Source organism: Pseudophryne corroboree, chromosome 8 (assembly GCF_028390025.1).
Source record: "Pseudophryne corroboree isolate aPseCor3 chromosome 8, aPseCor3.hap2, whole genome shotgun sequence".
In the NCBI taxonomy this organism is placed as follows: Eukaryota; Metazoa; Chordata; class Amphibia; order Anura; family Myobatrachidae; genus Pseudophryne; species Pseudophryne corroboree.
The window spans coordinates 492024173-492042263 of record NC_086451.1 but is presented as its reverse complement, the minus strand read 5'-3'; the positions used below and the strand labels follow the sequence as shown (position 1 = coordinate 492042263).

General features: G+C 51.2%; 1 protein-coding gene across 1 annotated transcript in view; it reads left to right on the top strand.

The window, feature by feature from the left end:
- ERCC2 (ERCC excision repair 2, TFIIH core complex helicase subunit) overlaps positions 1-18091 on the top strand; it is a 268676-nt gene that overhangs the window by 64718 nt on the left and 185867 nt on the right. The window contains 6 exon segments of the mRNA XM_063938458.1: positions 1498-1560; positions 1738-1851; positions 16595-16711; positions 16789-16905; positions 16983-17106; positions 17192-17288. Of these exon segments, the coding sequence (XP_063794528.1) occupies positions 1498-1560; positions 1738-1851; positions 16595-16711; positions 16789-16905; positions 16983-17106; positions 17192-17288 (632 nt within the window).

Below are 18091 nucleotides of genomic sequence, written 5' to 3'. Positions count from 1 at the left end.
TGTGGTGTAATATAAAGGTAAATCTCCCTGTTACTGTGATCCGTGTCTCAGCCCCAGAGTCAGTGGAGTATAATGTATTGTGTGGTGTAATATAAAGGTAAATCTCCCTGTTACTGTGATCCGTGTCTCAGCCCCAGAGTCAGTGGAGTATAATGTATTGTGTGGTGTAATATAAAGGTAAATCTCCCTGTTACTGTGATCAGTGTCTCAGCCCCAGAGTCAGTGGAGTATAATGTATTGTGTGGTGTAATATAAAGGTAAATCTCCCTGTTACTGTGATCAGTGTCTCAGCACCAGAGTCAGTGGAGTATAATGTATTGTGTGGTGTAATATAAAGGTAAATCTCCCTGTTACTGTGATCAGTGTCTCAGCCCCAGAGTCAGTGGAGTATAATGTATTGTGTGGTGTAATATAAAGGTAAATCTCCCTGTTACTGTGATCAGTGTCTCAGCCCCAGAGTCAGTGGAGTATAATGTATTGTGTGGTGTAATATAAAGATAAATCTCCCTGTTACTGTGATCAGTGTCTCAGCCCCAGAGTCAGTGGAGTATAATGTATTGTGTGGTGTAATATAAAGGTAAATCTCCCTGTTACTGTGATCCGTGTCTCAGCCCCAGAGTCAGTGGAGTATAATGTATTGTGTGGTGTAATATAAAGGTAAATCTCCCTGTTACTGTGATCCGTGTCTCAGCCCCAGAGTCAGTGGAGTATAATGTATTGTGTGGTGTAATATAAAGGTAAATCTCCCTGTTACTGTGATCAGTGTCTCAGCCCCAGAGTCAGTGGAGTATAATGTATTGTGTGGTGTAATATAAAGGTAAATCTCCCTGTTACTGTGATCAGTGTCTCAGCCCGAGAGTCAGTGGAGTATAATGTATTGTGTGGTGTAATATAAAGGTAAATCTCCCTGTTACTGTGATCCGTGTCTCAGCCCCAGAGTCAGTGGAGTATAATGTATTGTGTGGTGTAATATAAAGGTAAATCTCCCTGTTACTGTGATCAGTGTCTCAGCCCCAGAGTCAGTGGAGTATAATGTATTGTGTGGTGTAATATAAAGGTAAATCTCCCTGTTTCTGTGATCAGTGTCTCAGCCCCAGAGTCAGTGGAGTATAATGTATTGTGTGGTGTAATATAAAGGTAAATCTCCTTGTTACTGTGATCTGTGTCTCAGCCCCAGAGTCAGTGGAGTATAATGTATTGTGTGGTGTAATATAAAGGTAAATCTCCCTGTTACTGTGATCCGTGTCTCAGCCCCAGAGTCAGTGGAGTATAATGTATTGTGTGGTGTAATATAAAGGTAAATCTCCCTGTTACTGTGATCAGTGTCTCAGCCCCAGAGTCAGTGGAGTATAATGTATTGTGTGGTGTAATATAAAGGTAAATCTCCCTGTTACTGTGATCCGTGTCTCTGTGGTAATGAGGTCAGATGATCAGTACGCTGAGTGCTGATTGGTCACATTGCCGGTGTTGATATTGTATATTGCTGCTGTGTTCTAGACGTACCCTCTGGAAGTAACGAAGCTGATATACTGCTCCAGAACTGTTCCAGAAATAGAGAAGGTGAGAGACTTTCCCTACTAATACCAAGGGGCAGATGTACTAAGCTTCGGAGAGAGATAAAGTACCAACCAATCCGTTTCTGTCATTATTCAATCCCAGCCTGTAACATGTCAGTCAGGATCCGGTACCTTATCTCTCTCCCCCTCATTCCACTGATTACCACTCTGTATCCCTAAGGTGGTGGAGGAGCTGCGGAAGCTGATGGAGTACATACAGGCTCAGACTGGGGAGACTCTCAATTTTCTGGCCTTGGCTCTGAGCTCCAGGCGTAATTTGTGCGTGAATCCAGAGGTAAGTCCCTGATATCTGCTATTGTGTCTGTCTGGAGGTGTGCCTGCTTTCTATATGGCCAGGGGTGAGTCTGTTGCTACTGGGGACTACGTGTGCAAGTCCAGTTGTGTGTGTGTGTGTGTGTGTGTGTGGTGGATGATGGTGTGTGTGGTGGATGTTGGTGTGTGTGTGTGTGTGTGTGTGGTGGATGATGGTGTGTGTGTGTGTGGTGGATGATGGTGTGTGTGTGTGGTGGATGTTGGTGTGTGTGTGTGGTGGATGATGGTGTGTGTGTGTGTGTGGTGGATGATGGTGTGTGTGTGTGTGGTGGATGTTGGTGTGTGTGGTGGATGATGGTGTGGTGGATGTTGGTGTGTGTGTGTGTGTGGTGGATGATGGTGTGTGTGTGGTGGATGATGGTGTGTGTGTGGTGGATGTTGGGGGGTGTGTGTGGTGGATGTTGGGGGGTGTGTGTGGTGGATGTTGGGGTGTGTGTGTGGTGGATGTTGGGGTGTGTGTGTGTGGTGGATGTTGGGGTGTGTGTGGTGGATGTTGGGGTGTGTGTGGTGGATGTTGGGGTGTGTGGTGGATGTTGGTGTGTGTGGTGGATGTTGGTGTGTGTGGTGGATGTTGGTGTGTGTGTGGTAGATGGTGTGTGTGTGTGTGTGTGGTGGATGATGGTGTGTGTGTGGTGGATGATGATGGTGTGTGTGTGTGGTGGATGATGGTGTGTGTGTGTGTGTGTGTGTGTGTGTGTGTGGTGGATGATGGTGTGTGTGTGTGTGTGGTGGATGGTGTGTGTGTGTGTGGTGGATGATGGTGTGTGTGTGGTGGATGGTGTGTGTGTGTGTGTGTGGTGGATGATGGTGTGTGTGTGTGTGTGTGTGTGTGTGTGGTGGATGTTGGTGTGTGTGTGTGGTGGATGATGGTGTGTGTGTGGTGGATGGTGGGTGTGTGTGTGGTGGATGGTGTGTGTGTGTGTGTGGTGGATGATGGTGTGTGTGTGGTGGATGATGGTGTATGTGTGGTGGATGTTGGTGTGTGTGGTGGATGGTGTGTGTGTGGTGGATGATGGTGTATGTGTGGTGGATGATGGTGTGTGTGTGGTGGATGGTGTGTGTGTGTGTGTGGTGGATGATGGTGTGTGTGTGGTGGATGGTGTGTGTGTGTGTGTGGTGGATGATGGTGTGTGTGGTGGATTGTGTGTGTGTGGTGGATGATGGTGTGTGTGTGTGGTGGATGGTGTGTGTGTGTGTGTGTGGTGGATGATGGTGTGTGTGGTGGATGATGGTGTATGTGTGGAGGATGTTGGTGTGTGTGGTGGATGGTGTGTGTGTGGTGGTGGATGGTGTGTGTGTGGTGGATGATGGTGTGTGTGTGGTGGATGATGGTGTGTGTGTGTGTGTGTGGTGGATGATGGTGTGTGGTGGATGGTGTGTGTGTGTGTGTGGTGGATGATGGTGTGTGTGTGTGGTGGATGGTGTGTGTGTGGTGGATGATGGTGTGTGTGTGTGTGGTGGATGTTGGTGTGTGGTGGATGTTGGTGTGTGTGTGGTGGATGGTGTGTGTGTGTGGTGGATGATGGTGTGTGTGTGTGTGTGTGTGTGGTGGATGGTGTGTGTGTGTGGTGGATGATGGTGTGTGTGGTGGATGGTGTGTGTGTGTGTGGTGGATGTTGGTGTGTGTGGTGGATGGTGTGTGTGTGGTGGATGATGGTGTGTGTGTGGTGGATGATGGTGTGTGTGTGTGTGTGTGGTGGATGATGGTGTGTGGTGGATGGTGTGTGTGTGTGTGTGTGGTGGATGTTGGTGTGTGTGTGGTGGATGATGGTGTGTGTGTGGTGGATGTTGGTGTGTGTGTGTGGTGGATGTTGGTGTGTGTGTGTGTGTGTGTGTGTGTGTGTGTGTGTGGTGGATGTTGGTGTGTGTGGTGGATGGTGTGTGTGTGTGTGTGTGTGGTGGATGATGGTGTGTGTGTGTGTGTGTGTGGTGGATGATGGTGTGTGGTGGATGGTGTGTGTGTGTGGATGTTGGGGGGGGGGGGGGTGTGGTGGATGTTGGTGTGTGTGGTGGATGTAGGTGTGTGTGTGGTGGATGTTGGTGTGTGTGTGGTGGATGTTGGGGTGTGTGTGGTGGATGTTGGGGTGTGTGTGTGTGGTGGATGTTGGGGTGTGTGTGGTGGATGTTGGGGTGTGTGTGGTGGATGTTGGGGTGTGTGTGTGTGGTGGATGTTGATGTGTGTGTGTGTGGTGGATTGTGTGTGTGTGGTAGTTGGGGTGTGTGTGGTGGATGTTGGGGTGTGTGTGGTGGATGTTGGTGTGTGGTGGATGTTGGGGTGTGTGTGGTGGATGTTGGGGTGTGTGTGGTGGATGTTGGGGTGTGGTGGATGTTGGGGTGTGTGTGGTGGATGTTGGGGTGTGTGTGGTGGATGTTGGTGTGTGTGTGTGTGTGGTGGATGTTGGGGTGTGTGTGGTGGATTGTGTGTGTGTGGTAGTTGTTGGGGTGTGTGTGGTGGATGTTGGGGTGTGTGTGTGTGGTGGATGTTGGGGTGTGTGTGGTGGATGTTGGGGTGTGTGGTGGATGTTGGGGTGTGTGTGGTGGATGTTGGTGTGTGTGTGGTGGATTGTGTGTGTGTGTGGTAGTTGTTGGGGTGTGTGTGGTGGATGTTGGTGTGTGTGTGGTGGATGTTGGGGTGTGTGTGTGGTGGATGTTGGGGTGTGTGTGTGGTGGATGTTGGTGTGTGTGGTGGATGATGGTGTGTGTGTGTGTGTGTGTGGTGGATGATGGTGTGTGTGGTGGATGTTGGTGTGTGTGTGGTGGATGTTGGTGTGTGTGGTGGATGTTGGTGTGTGTGTGTGTGGTGGATGTTGGGGTGTGTGGTGGATGATGGTGTGTGTGTGGTGGATGTTGGTGTGTGTGTGTGCTGGATGTTGGTGTGTGTGTGTGGTGGATGTTGGTGTGTGTGTGTGGTGGATGTCGGGGTGTGTGTGTGGTGGATGTTGGTGTGTGTGTGTGTGGTGGATGATGTGTGTGTGTGTGTGTGTGTGTGGTGGGTGTTGGGGTGTGTGTGTGGTGGATGTTGGGGTGTGTGTGTGGTGGATGTTGGGGTGTGTGTGTGTGGTGGATGTTGGTGTGTGTGTGTGTGGTGGATGTTGGGGTGTGTGTGGTGGATGTTGGGGTGTGTGTGGTGGATGTTGGGGTGTGTGTGTGTGTGTGGTGGATGTTGGGGTGTGTGTGTGTGTGTGGTGGATGTTGGTGTGTGTGTGGTGGATGTTGGTGTGTGTGGTGGATGTTGGTGTGTGTGTGTGGTGGATGTTGGGGTGTGTGTGTTGTGGATGATGGTGTGTGTTGTGGATGATGGTGTGTGTGGTGGATGGTGTGTGTGTGTGTGTGTGTGGTGGATGTTGGGGTGTGTGTGGTGGATGTTGGGGTGTGTGTGGTGGATGTTGGTGTGTGTGGTGGATGTTGGTGTGTGTGTGTGGTGGATGTTGGTGTGTGTGTGGTGGATGTTGGGGTGTGTGTGTTGTGGATGATGGTGTGTGTTGTGGATGATGGTGTGTGTGGTGGATGTTGGTGTGTGTGTGTGTGTGTGGTGGATGTTGGTGTGTGTGTGGTGGATGTTGGTGTGTGTGTGTGTGGTGGATGTTTGTGTGTGTGTGTGTGTGTGTGTGGTGGATGATGGTGTGTGTGTGTGTGTGGTGGGTGTTGGGGTGTGTGTGTGGTGGATGTTGGGGTGTGTGGATGTTGGGGTGTGTGTGGTGGATGTTGGTGTGTGTGTGTGTGGTGGATGTCGGGGTGTGTGTGTGGTGGATGTTGGTGTGTGTGGTGGATGATGTGTGTGTGTGTGTGTGTGTGGTGGGTGTTGGGGTGTGTGTGTGTGTGGTGGATGTTGGGGTGTGTGGATGTTGGGGTGTGTGTGTGTGGTGGATGTTGGGGTGTGTGTGTGGTGGATGTTGGGGTGTGTGGATGTTGGTGTGTGTGTGTGGTGGATGTTGGTGTGTGTGTGTGGTGGATGTTGGTGTGTGTGTGTGGTGGATGTTGGTGTGTGTGTGTGGTGGATGTTGGGGTGTGTGTGTTGTGGATGATGGTGTGTGTGGTGGATGATGGTGTGTGTGTGTGTGGTGGATGTTGGTATGTTGGTGTGTGTGGTGGATGTTGGTGTGTGTGTGGTGGATGTTGGTGTGTGTGTGTGGTGGATGTTGGTGTGTGTGTGTGTGTGGTGGATGGTGTGTGTGTGTGTGTGTGTGTGTGGTGGATGTTGGTGTGTGTGGTGGATTTGTGTGTGTGGTGGATGTTGGGGTGTGTGGTGGATGTTGGTGTGTGTGTGTGTGTGTGTGTGTGGTGGATGTTGGTGTGTGTGTGATGGATGGTGTGTGTGTGGTGGATGTTGGTGTGTGTGTGTGTGTGGTGGATGTTGGTGTGTGTGGTGGATGATGGTGTGTGTGTGGTGGATGATGGTGTGTGTGTGGTGGATGATGGTGTGTGTGTGGTGGATGGTGTGTGTGTGTGTGGTGGATGATGGTGTGTGTGTGTGTGTGTGTGTGTGTGGTGGATGTTGGTGTGTGTGTGGTGGATGTTGGTGTGTGTGTGGTGGATGTTGGTGTGTGTGTGGTGGATGTTGGTGTGTGTGTGGTGGATGGTGTGTGTGGTTGATGATGGTGTGTGTGTGGTGGATGATGATGGTGTGTGTGTGTGTGTGTGGTGGATGTTGGGGTGTGTGTGTGTGGTGGATGTTGGGGTGTGTGTGTGGTGGATGTTGGGATGTGTGTGTGGTGGATGGTGTGTGTGTGTGTGTGGATGTTGGGGGGGAGTGTGCGGTGGATGTTGGGGGGGGGGTGGATGTTGGGGTGTGTGTTTGTGTGTGTGTGTGGTGGATGTTGGTTTGTGTGGTGGATGTTGGTGTGTGTGTGGTGGATGTTGGGGTGTGTGTGGTGGATGGTGGTGTGTGTGTGGTGGATGGTGGTGTGTGTGTGTGGTGGATGTTGGTGTGTGTGTGGTGGATGTTGGTGTGTGTGTGTGGTGCATGTTGGTGTGTGTGTGGTGCATGTTGGTGTGTGTGTGTGTGTGTGGTGGATGTTGGTGTGTGTGGTGGATGTTGGTGTGTGTGTGGTGGATGTTGGTGTGTGGATGTTGGTGTGTGTGTGTGTGGTTGATGTTGGTGTGGATGTTGGTGTGTGTGTGTGGTGGATGTTGGTGTGTGTGTGTGTGTGTGTGTGTGGTGGATGTTGGTGTGTGTGGTGGATGTTGGGGTGTGTGTGTGTGGTGGATGATGGTGTGTGTGTGTGTGTGTGTGTGGTGGGTGTTGGGGTGTGTGTGTGTGTGTGGTGGATGTTGGGGTGTGTGGATGTTGGGGTGTCTGTGGTGGATGTTGGTGTGTGTGTGGTGGATGTCGGGGTGTGTGTGTGGTGGATGTTGGTGTGTGTGTGTGGTGGATGTTGGTGTGTGTGTGTGGTGGATGTTGGTGTGTGTGTGTGTGGTGGATGTTGGTGTGTGTGTGTGTGGTGGATGTTGGGGTGTGTGTGTGTGTGGTGGATGTTGGGGTGTGTGGATGTTGGGGTGTGTGTGTGTGGTGGATGTTGGTGTGTGTGTGTGTGGTGGATGTTGGTGTGTGTGTGTGTGTGTGGTGGATGTTGGTGTGTGTGTGTGGTGGATGTTGGTGTGAGTGTGGTGGATGTTGGTGTGTGTGTGTGGTGGATGTTGGTGTGTGTGTGGTGGATGTTGGTGTGTGTGTGTGGTGGATGTTGGTGTGTGTGTGTGGTGGATGTTGGTGTGTGTGTGGTGGATGTTGGGGTGTGTGTGTGGTGGATGTTGGGGTGTGTGTGGTGGATGTTGGGGGGTGTGTGGTGGATGTTGGGGTGTGTGTGGTGGATGTTGGGGTGTGTGTGTGGTGGATGTTGGGGTGTGTGTGGTGGATGTTGGGGTGTGTGGTGGATGTTGGGGCGTGTGTGGTGGATGTTGGTGTGTGTGGTGGATGTTGGTGTGTGTGTGTGTGTGTGTGTGTGGTGGATGTTGGGGTGTGTGTGGTGGATGTTGGTGTGTGTGGTGGATGATGGTGTGTGTGTGTGTGTGTGGTGGATGGTGTGTGTGTGTGGTGGATGTTGGTGTGTGTGTGTGTGTGTGTGTGTGTGTGGTGGATGTTGGGGTGTGTGTGGTGGATGTTGGTGTGTGTGGTGGATGATGGTGTGTGTGTGTGTGTGGTGGATGGTGTGTGTGTGTGTGTGTGTGTGGTGGATGTTGGTGTGTGTGTGTGTGTGTGTGTGTGTGTGTGTGTGTGTGTGGTGGATGTTGGTGTGTGTGGTGGATGTTGGTGTGTGTGTGGTGGATGTTGGTGTGTGTGTGTGGTGGATGTTGGTGTGTGTGTGGTGGATGTTGGGGTGTGTGTGTGGTGGATGTTGGGGTGTGTGTGTTGTGGATGATGGTGTGTGTGGTGGATGATGGTGTGTGTGGTGGATGTTGGTGTGTGTGGTGGATGTGTGTGTGTGTGTGTGGTGGATGTTGGTGTGTGTGTGTGTGGTGGATGTTGGTGTGTGGTGGATGTGTGTGTGTGTGTGTGTGGTGGATGTTGGGGTGTGTGGATGTTGGGGTGTGTGTGGTGGATGTTGGTGTGTGTGGTGGATGTTGGTGTGTGTGTGTGGTGGATGTTGGTGTGTGTGTGTGTGTGGTGGATGTTGGTGTGTGTGTGGTGGATGTTGGGGTGTGTGGTGGATTGTGTGTGTGTGTGTGTGTGTGTGTGTGTGTGTGTGGTGGATGTTGGGGTGTGTGGTGGATGTTGGGGTGTGTGTGTGGTGGATGTTGGGGTGTGTGGATGTTGGGGTGTGTGTGTGTGGTGGATGTTGGTGTGTGTGGTGGATGTTGGTGTGTGTGGTGGATGTTGGTGTGTGTGTGTGGTGGATGTTGGTGTGTGTGTGTGTGGTGGATGTTGGGGTGTGTGTGTGTGGTGGATGTTGGGGTGTGTGTGTTGTGGATGATGGTGTGTGTGGTGGATGTTGGTGTGTGTGGTGGATGTGTGTGTGTGTGTGTGTGTGGTGGATGTTGGGGTGTGTGGTGGATGTTGGGGTGTGTGTGGTGGATGTTGGGGTGTGTGTGTGTGGTGGATGTTGGGGTGTGTGTGTGGTGGATGTTGGGGTGTGTGGTGGATGTTGGGGTGTGTGTGGTGGATGTTGGTGTGTGTGTGTTGTGGATGATGGTGTGTGTGGTGGATGATGGTGTGTGTGGTGGATGTTGTGTGTGGTGGGTGTGTGTGTGTGTGTGTGTGTGTGGTGGATGTTGGTGTGTGTGTGTGTGGTGGATGTTGGGGTGTGTGTGTGGTGGATGTTGGGGTGTGTGTGGTGGATGTTGGGGTGTGTGTGGTGGATGTTGGGGGGTGTGTGGTGGATGTTGGGGTGTGTGTGGTGGATGTTGGGGTGTGTGTGTGTGTGTGGTGGATGTTGGGGTGTGTGTGGTGGATGTTGGGGTGTGTGGTGGATGTTGGGGTGTGTGTGGTGGATGTTGGTGTGTGTGGTGGATGTTGGTGTGTGTGTGTGTGTGTGTGGTGGATGTTGGGGTGTGTGTGGTGGATGTTGGTGTGTGTGTGGTGGATGTTGGTGTGTGTGGTGGATGATGGTGTGTGTGTGTGTGTGTGGTGGATGTTGGTGTGTGTGTGTGTGTGTGTGTGTGTGTGGTGGATGTTGGTGTGTGTGTGTGTGTGTGTGTGTGTGTGTGTGTGGTGGATGTTGGTGTGTGTGGTGGATGTTGGTGTGTGTGTGTGGTGGATGTTGGTGTGTGTGGTGGATGTTGGTGTGTGTGTGTGGTGGATGTTGGGGTGTGTGTGTGGTGGATGTTGGGGTGTGTGTGTTGTGGATGATGGTGTGTGTGGTGGATGATGGTGTGTGTGGTGGATGTTGGTGTGTGTGGTGGATGTGTGTGTGTGTGTGTGTGTGTGGTGGATGTTGGTGTGTGTGTGTGTGTGTGGTGGATGTTGGTGTGTGGTGGATGTGTGTGTGTGTGTGGTGGATGTTGGGGTGTGTGGATGTTGGGGTGTGTGTGGTGGATGTTGGTGTATGTGTGGTAGATGTTGGTGTGTGTGGTGGATGTTGGTGTGTGTGTGTGGTGGATGTTGGTGTGTGTGTGGTGGATGTTGGTGTGTGTGTGGTGGATGTTGGGGTGTGTGTGTGGTGGATTGTGTGTGTGTGTGTGTGTGTGTGTGTGGTGGATGTTGGGGTGTGTGGTGGATGTTGGGGTGTGTGTGTGGTGGATGTTGGGGTGTGTGGATGTTGGGGTGTGTGTGTGTGGTGGATGTTGGTGTGTGTGTGTGGTGGATGTTGGTGTGTGTGGTGGATGTTGGTGTGTGTGTGTGGTGGATGTTGGTGTGTGTGTGTGTGTGGTGGATGTTGGGGTGTGTGTGTGTGGTGGATGTTGGGGTGTGTGTGTTGTGGATGATGGTGTGTGTGGTGGATGTTGGTGTGTGTGGTGGATGTGTGTGTGTGTGTGTGGTGGATGTTGGGGTGTGTGGTGGATGTTGGGGTGTGTGTGGTGGATGTTGGGGTGTGTGTGTGGTGGATGTTGGGGTGTGTGTGTGGTGGATGTTGGGGTGTGTGGTGGATGTTGGGGTGTGTGTGGTGGATGTTGGTGTGTGTGTGTTGTGGATGATGGTGTGTGTGGTGGATGATGGTGTGTGTGGTGGATGTTGTGTGTGGTGGATGTGTGTGTGTGTGTGTGTGTGTGTGTGTGTGTGGGGTGGATGTTGGGGTGTGTGGTGGATGTTGGTGTGTGTGTGGTGGATGATGGTGTGTGTGTGTGTGGTGGATGTTGGGGTGTGTGTGTGGTGGATGTTGGGGTGTGTGTGTGTGTGGTGGATGTTGGGGTGTGTGTGTGGTGGATGTTGGGGTGTGTGGTGGATGTTGGGGTGTGTGTGGTGGATGTTGGTGTGTGTGTGTGGTGGATGTTGGTGTGTGTGTGTGTGTGGTGGATGTTGGTGTGTGGTGGATGTTGGTGTGTGTGGTGGATGTTGGTGTGTGTGGTGGATGATGGTGTGTGTGTGTGTGTGTGTGTGGTGGATGTTGGTGTGTGTGTGTGGTGGATGTTGGTGTGTGTGTGTGTGTGTGTGTGGTGGATGTTGGTGTGTGTGTGTGTGTGTGTGTGTGTGTGTGTGTGTGGTGGATGTTTGTGTGTGTGTGTGTGGTGGATGTTGGTGTGTGTGGTGGATGTTAGGGTGTGTGTGGTGGATATTGGTGTGTATGTGTGTGTGTGTGGTGGATGTTGGGGTGTGTGTGTGGTGGATGTGGGTGTGTGTGTGTGGTGGATGTTGGTGTGTGTGTGTGTGTGTGGTGGATGTTGGTGTGTGTGGTGGATGTTGGGGTGTGTGTGGTGGATGTTGGGGTGTGTGTGTGGTGGATGTTGGTGTGTGTGTGTGGTGGATGTTGGGGTGTGTGTGTGTGTGTGTGGTGGATGTTGGTGTGTGTGTGTGTGTGTGTGTGTGTGTGTGGTGGATGTTGGGGTGTGTGTGGTGGATGTTGGTGTGTGTGTGTGTGTGTGTGGTGGATGTTGGGGTGTGTGTGGTGGATGTTGGGGTGTGTGTGTGGTGGATGTTGGGGTGTGTGTGTGGTGGATGTTGGGGTGTGTGTGTGGTGGATGTTGGGGTGTGTGGTGGATGTTGGTGTGTGTGTGTGGTGGATGTTGGTGTGGTGGATGTGTGTGTGTGTGGTGGATGTTGGTGTGTGTGGTGGATGTGTGTGGTGGATGTTGGTGTGTGTGTGTGGTGGATGTTGGTGTGTGTGTGTGTGTGTGTGTGTGGTGGATGTGTGTGGTGGATGTTGGTGTGTGTGTGTGTGTGTGTGTGGTGGATGTGTGTGGTGGATGTTGGTGTATGTGTGTGATGGGTGTTGGGGTGTGTGTGTGATGGGTGTTGGGTGTGTGTGTGGTGGATGTTGGTGTGGTGGATGATGGTGTGTGTGTGCACAGCGTTGCCATACACCTATAGATTTACTGTCCGATCTACAGCGCGATACAAGAGGCCAGATCAGACAGTAAATCTATAGGTGTATGGCAGCTTTACTCCCACAGCGCGATACAAGCGGCCAGATCGGACAGTAAATCTATAGGTGTATGGCCGCTTTACTCCCACAGCGCAATACAAGCATCCAGATCAGACAGTAGATCTATAGGTGTATGGCCGCTTTACTCCCACAGCGCAATACAAGCATCCAGATCGGACAGTAAATCTATAGGTGTATGGCAGCTTTACTCCCACAGCGCGATACAAGCGGCCAGATCAGACAGTAGATCTATAGGTGTATGGCAGCTTTACTCCTACAGCGCGATACAAGCATCCAGATCAGACAGTAGATCTATAGGTGTATGGCCGCTTTACTCCCACAGCGCAATACAAGCATCCAGATCGGACAGTAAATCTATAGGTGTATGGCAGCTTTACTCCCACAGCGCGATACAAGCGGCCAGATCAGACAGTAAATCTATAGGTGTATGGCCGCTTTACTCCTACAGCGCGATACAAGCGGCCAGATCGGACAGTAAATCTATAGGTGTATGGCCGCTTTACTCCTACAGCGCGATACAAGCGGCCAGATCAGACAGTACATCTATAGGTGTATGGCCGCTTTACTCCCACAGCGCAATACAAGCATCCAGATCGGACAGTAAATCTATAGGTGTATGGCAGCTTTACTCCCACAGCGCGATACAAGCATCCAGATCGGACAGTAAATCTATAGGTGTATGGCAGCTTTACTCCCACAGCGCGATACAAGCGGCCAGATCGGACAGTAAATCTATAGGTGTATGGCAGCTTTACTCCTACAGCGCGATACAAGCGGCCAGATCGGACAGTAAATCTATAGGTGTATGGCAGCTTTACTCCCACAGCGCAATACAAGCATCCAGATCGGACAGTTTATCTATAGGTGTATGGCCGCTTTACTCCCACAGCGCGATACAAGCATCCAGATCGGACAGTAAATCTATAGGTGTATGGCAGCTTTACTCCCACAGCGCGATACAAGCGGCCAGATCGGACAGTAAATCTATAGGTGTATGGCAGCTTTACTCCCACAGCGCGATACAAGCGGCCGGATCGGACAGTAAATCTATAGGTGTATGGCAGCTTTACTCCTACAGCGCGATGCAAGCATCCAGATCGGACAGTTTATCTATAGGTGTATGGCAGCTTTACTCCCACAGCGCAATACAAGCATCCAGATCAGACAGTAAATCTATAGGTGTATGGCCGCTTTACTCCTACAGCGCGATACAAGCGGCCAGATCAGACAGTAAATCTATAGGTGTATGGCAGCTTTACTCCTACAGCGCGATACAAGCGGCCAGATCAGACAGTAAATCTATAGGTGTATGGCAGCTTTACTCCCACAGCGCGATACAAGCGGCCAGATCGGACAGTAAATCTATAGGTGTATGGCCGCTTTACTCCCACAGCGCAATACAAGCATCCAGATCGGACAGTAAATCTATAGGTGTATGGCAGCTTTACTCCTACAGCGCGATACAAGCGGCCAGATCGGACAGTAAATCTATAGGTGTATGGCAGCTTTACTCCCACAGCGCGATACAAGCATCCAGATCGGACAGTAAATCTATAGGTGTATGGCAGCTTTACTCCCACAGTGCGATACAAGCATCCAGATCGGACAGTAAATCTATAGGTGTATGGCAGCTTTACTCCCACAGTGCGATACAAGCATCCAGATCGGACAGTAGATCTATAGGTGTATGGCAGCTTTGCTCCTACAGCGCGACACAAGCGGCCAGTTCGGACAGTTACAAGCGGCCAGATCAGACAGTAAATCTATAGGTGTATGGCAGCTCTACTCCTACAATGCGATACAAGCGGCCAGATCAGACAGTAAATCTATAGGTGTATGGCAGCTTTACTCCCACAGCGCGATACAAGCGGCCAGATCGGACAGTAAATCTATAGGTGTATGGCCGCTTTACTCCCACAGCGCAATACAAGCATCCAGATCGGACAGTAAATCTATAGGTGTATGGCAGCTTTACTCCCACAGCGCAATACAAGCATCCAGATCGGACAGTAAATCTATAGGTGTATGGCCGCTTTACTCCCACAGCGCAATACAAGCATCCAGATCGGACAGTAAATCTATAGGTGTATGGCAGCTTTACTCCTACAGCGCGATACAAGCATCCAGATCGGACAGTTACAAGCGGCCAGATCAGACAGTAAATCTATAGGTGTATGGCAGCTTTACTCCTACAATGCGATACAAGCGGCCAGATCAGACAGTAAATCTATAGGTGTATGGCCGCTTTACTCCCACAGCGCAATACAAGCATCCAGATCGGACAGTAAATCTATAGGTGTATGGCCGCTTTACTCCCACAGCGCAATACAAGCATCCAGATCGGACAGTAAATCTATAGGTGTATGGCAGCTTTACTCCCACAGCGCAATACAAGCATCCAGATCGGACAGTAAATCTATAGGTGTATGGCCGCTTTACTCCCACAGCGCAATACAAGCATCCAGATCGGACAGTAAATCTATAGGTGTATGGCCGCTTTACTCCCACAGCGCAATACAAGCATCCAGATCGGACAGTAGATCTATAGGTGTATGGCAGCTTTACTCCCACAGCGCGATACAAACATCCAGATCGGACAGTAAATCTATAGGTATATGGCCGCTTTACTCCCACAGCGCGATACAAGCATCCAGATCGGACAGTAAATCTATAGGTGTATGGCAGCTTTACTCCTACAGCGCGATACAAGCGTCCAGATCGGACAGTAGATCTATAGGTGTATGGCAGCTTTACTACCACAGCGCGATACAAGCGGCCAGGTCGGACAGTAAATCTATAGGTGTATGGCAGCTTTACTCCTACAGCGCGATACAAGCATCCAGATCGGACAGTAAATCTATAGGTGTATGGCAGCTTTACTCCCACAGCGCGATACAAGAGGCCAGATCGGACAGTAAATCTATAGGTGTATGGCAGCTTTACTCCCACAGCGCAATACAAGCATCCAGATTGGACAGTAAATCTATAGGTGTATTCCCGCTTTACTCCCACAGCGCGATACAAGCATCCATATCGGACAGTAGATCTATAGGTGTATGGCAGCTTTACTCCTACAGCGCGATACAAGCGGCCAGATCGGACAGTAAATCTATAGGTGTATGGCAGCTTTACTCCCACAGCGCGATACAAGCATCCAGATCGGACAGTAAATCTATAGGTGTATGGCAGCTTTACTCCCACAGTGCGATACAAGCATCCAGATCGGACAGTAGATCTATAGGTGTATGGCAGCTTTACTCCTACAGCGCGACACAAGCGGCCAGTTCGGACAGTAAATCTATAGGTGTATGGCAGCTTTACTCCCACAGCGCGATACAAGCGGCCAGATCGGACAGTAAATCTATAGGTGTATGGCCGCTTTACTCCCACAGCGCAATACAAGCATCCAGATCGGACAGTAAATCTATAGGTGTATGGCAGCTTTACTCCCACAGCGCAATACAAGCATCCAGATCGGACAGTAAATCTATAGGTGTATGGCCGCTTTACTCCCACAGCGCAATACAAGCATCCAGATCGGACAGTAAATCTATAGGTGTATGGCAGCTTTACTCCCACAGCGCAATACAAGCATCCAGATCGGACAGTAGATCTATAGGTGTATGGCAGCTTTACTCCCACAGCGCGATACAAGCATCCAGATCGGACAGTAAATCTATAGGTGTATGGCAGCTTTACTCCCACAGCGCGATACAAGCATCCAGATCAGACAGTAAATCTATAGGTGTATGGCAGTTTTACTCCTGCAGCGCGATACAAGCATCCAGATCGGACAGTTACAAGCGGCCAGATCAGACAGTAAATCTATAGGTGTATGGCAGCTTTACTCCTACAATGCGATACAAGCGGCCAGATCAGACAGTAAATCTATAGGTGTATGGCAGCTTTACTCCCACAGCGCGATACAAGCGGCCAGATCGGACAGTAAATCTATAGGTATATGGCCGCTTTACTCCCACAGCGCGATACAAGCATCCAGATCGGACAGTAAATCTATAGGTGTATGGCAGCTTTACTCCTACAGCGCGATACAAGCATCCAGATCGGACAGTAGATCTATAGGTGTATGGCAGCTTTACTCCCACAGCGCGATACAAGCGGCCAGGTCGGACAGTAAATCTATAGGTGTATGGCAGCTTTACTCCTACAGCGCGATACAAGCATCCAGATCGGACAGTAAATCTATATGTGTATGGCAGCTTTACTCCCACAGCGCAATACAAGCATCCAGATTGGACAGTAAATCTATAGGTGTATGGCCGCTTTACTCCCACAGCGCGATACAAGTATCCATATCGGACAGTAGATCTATAGGTGTATGGCAGCTTTACTCCTACAGCGCGATACAAGCATCCAGATCGGACAGTAAATCTATAGGTGTATGGCAGCTTTACTCCCACATTGCGATACAAGCATCCAGATCGGACAGTAAATCTATAGGTGTATGGCAGCTTTACTCCCACAGCGCGATACAAGCATCCAGATCGGACTGTAGATCTATAGGTGTATGGCAGCTTCTGTCACGCCGCGATGTGGCTAGCACGCACCAGGAGACTGATTCATTTGATGTGCGACTCTTGTATATCTATTTGTGACTCTGTATACAGCTCAGTCTCCTGGTGCGTCCTCGCCACACCGCGCAGAGTAGGTGGTTTCTGGCGGCACACCCACGCTGTATGGCGTATTGTTATTTCATGTCTTGTTTATCAGGTGAGTGCTCTGCGCTTCGGGAAGGAGATAGACGGCCGGTGCCACAGTCTGACGGCCTCCTTTGTCCGGACACAGCGGCAGCGAGACCCCAGCGTGCCCTCCTGCCGTTTCTATGAGGTAACAGGGTCTGGTCACGGCCGGTTCCTCGTTACATTCGGCAGAGAGATTTTATTTTCTTCTTCATCTCTTACCAGGAATTTGATGCCTTCGGCAAAGAGACGTCTCTCCCCCCGGGTGTGTACAATCTGGATGACCTCCGGAGCTTGGGGCGACAGCGGAGCTGGTGTCCTTACTATCTAGCCCGCCATGCTGTGAGTGTTAGCCTGTTGTGTATTACTGTGTGTAAGGTACGTTGTGTACATAATGTATATGATTGTGTTTTGTGCAGCTGTCTCAGTGCAATGTAGTCGTGTACAGCTATCACTATCTACTGGATCCCAAGATCGCAGACCTGGTGTCTCGTGAACTCGCTAAGAAGTCTGTTGTTGTCTTCGATGAGGCTCATAATATAGGTGATCCAGTTCTCTGACGTGTGATGACGACAGATCTCCCGTTGTCGTCTTCTCTGCCTCATACACGTTCCCCATATCTCCGCAGATAACGTCTGCATTGACTCCATGAGCGTCACCATCACACGCCGGACACTGGAGCGATCCCAGAGTAATATCGACACCCTGAACACCGCAATCCAGAAGTGAGTGCTGGGAAGTGGGGGCAGGTGGTTATTGATGTGTGCGGTGTGTGTCGCCGGTGCGTGTAAGACATAGCGGATATGAGACACGGCGTAGTGCAGCTCCACACGTCGCACACACCGCAGCCGCCAGCTCATTGCGTGTAAGACGTAGCGGATATGAGACACGGCGTAGTGCAGCTCCACACGTCGCACACACCGCAGCCGCCAGCTCATTGCGTGTAAGACGTAGCGGATATGAGACACGGCGTATTGCAGCTCCGCACGTCACACACACCGCAGCCACCAGCTCATTGCGTGTAAGACGTAGCGGATATGAGACACGGCGTATTGCAGCTCCGCACGTCACACACACCGCAGCCACCAGCTCATTGCGTGTAAGACGTAGCGGATATGAGACACGGTGTAGTGCAGCTCCGCACGTCGCACACTCCGCAGCCGCCAGCTCATTGCGTGTAAGACGTAGCGGATATGGGACACGGCATATTGCAGCTCCGCACGTCGCACACTCCGCAGCCGCCAGCTCATTGCGTGTAAGACGTAGCGGATATGGGACACGGCATATTGCAGCTCCGCACGTCGCACACTATGCAGCCGCCAGCTCATTGCGTGTAAGACGTAGCGGATATGAGACACGGTGTAGTGCAGCTCCGCACGTCGCACACTCCGCAGCCACCAGCTCATTGCGTGTAAGACGTAGCGGATATGAGACACGGCGTATTGCAGCTCCGCACGTCGCACACTCCGCAGCCGCCAGCTCATTGCGTGTAAGACGTAGCGGATATGAGACACGGCATATTGCAGCT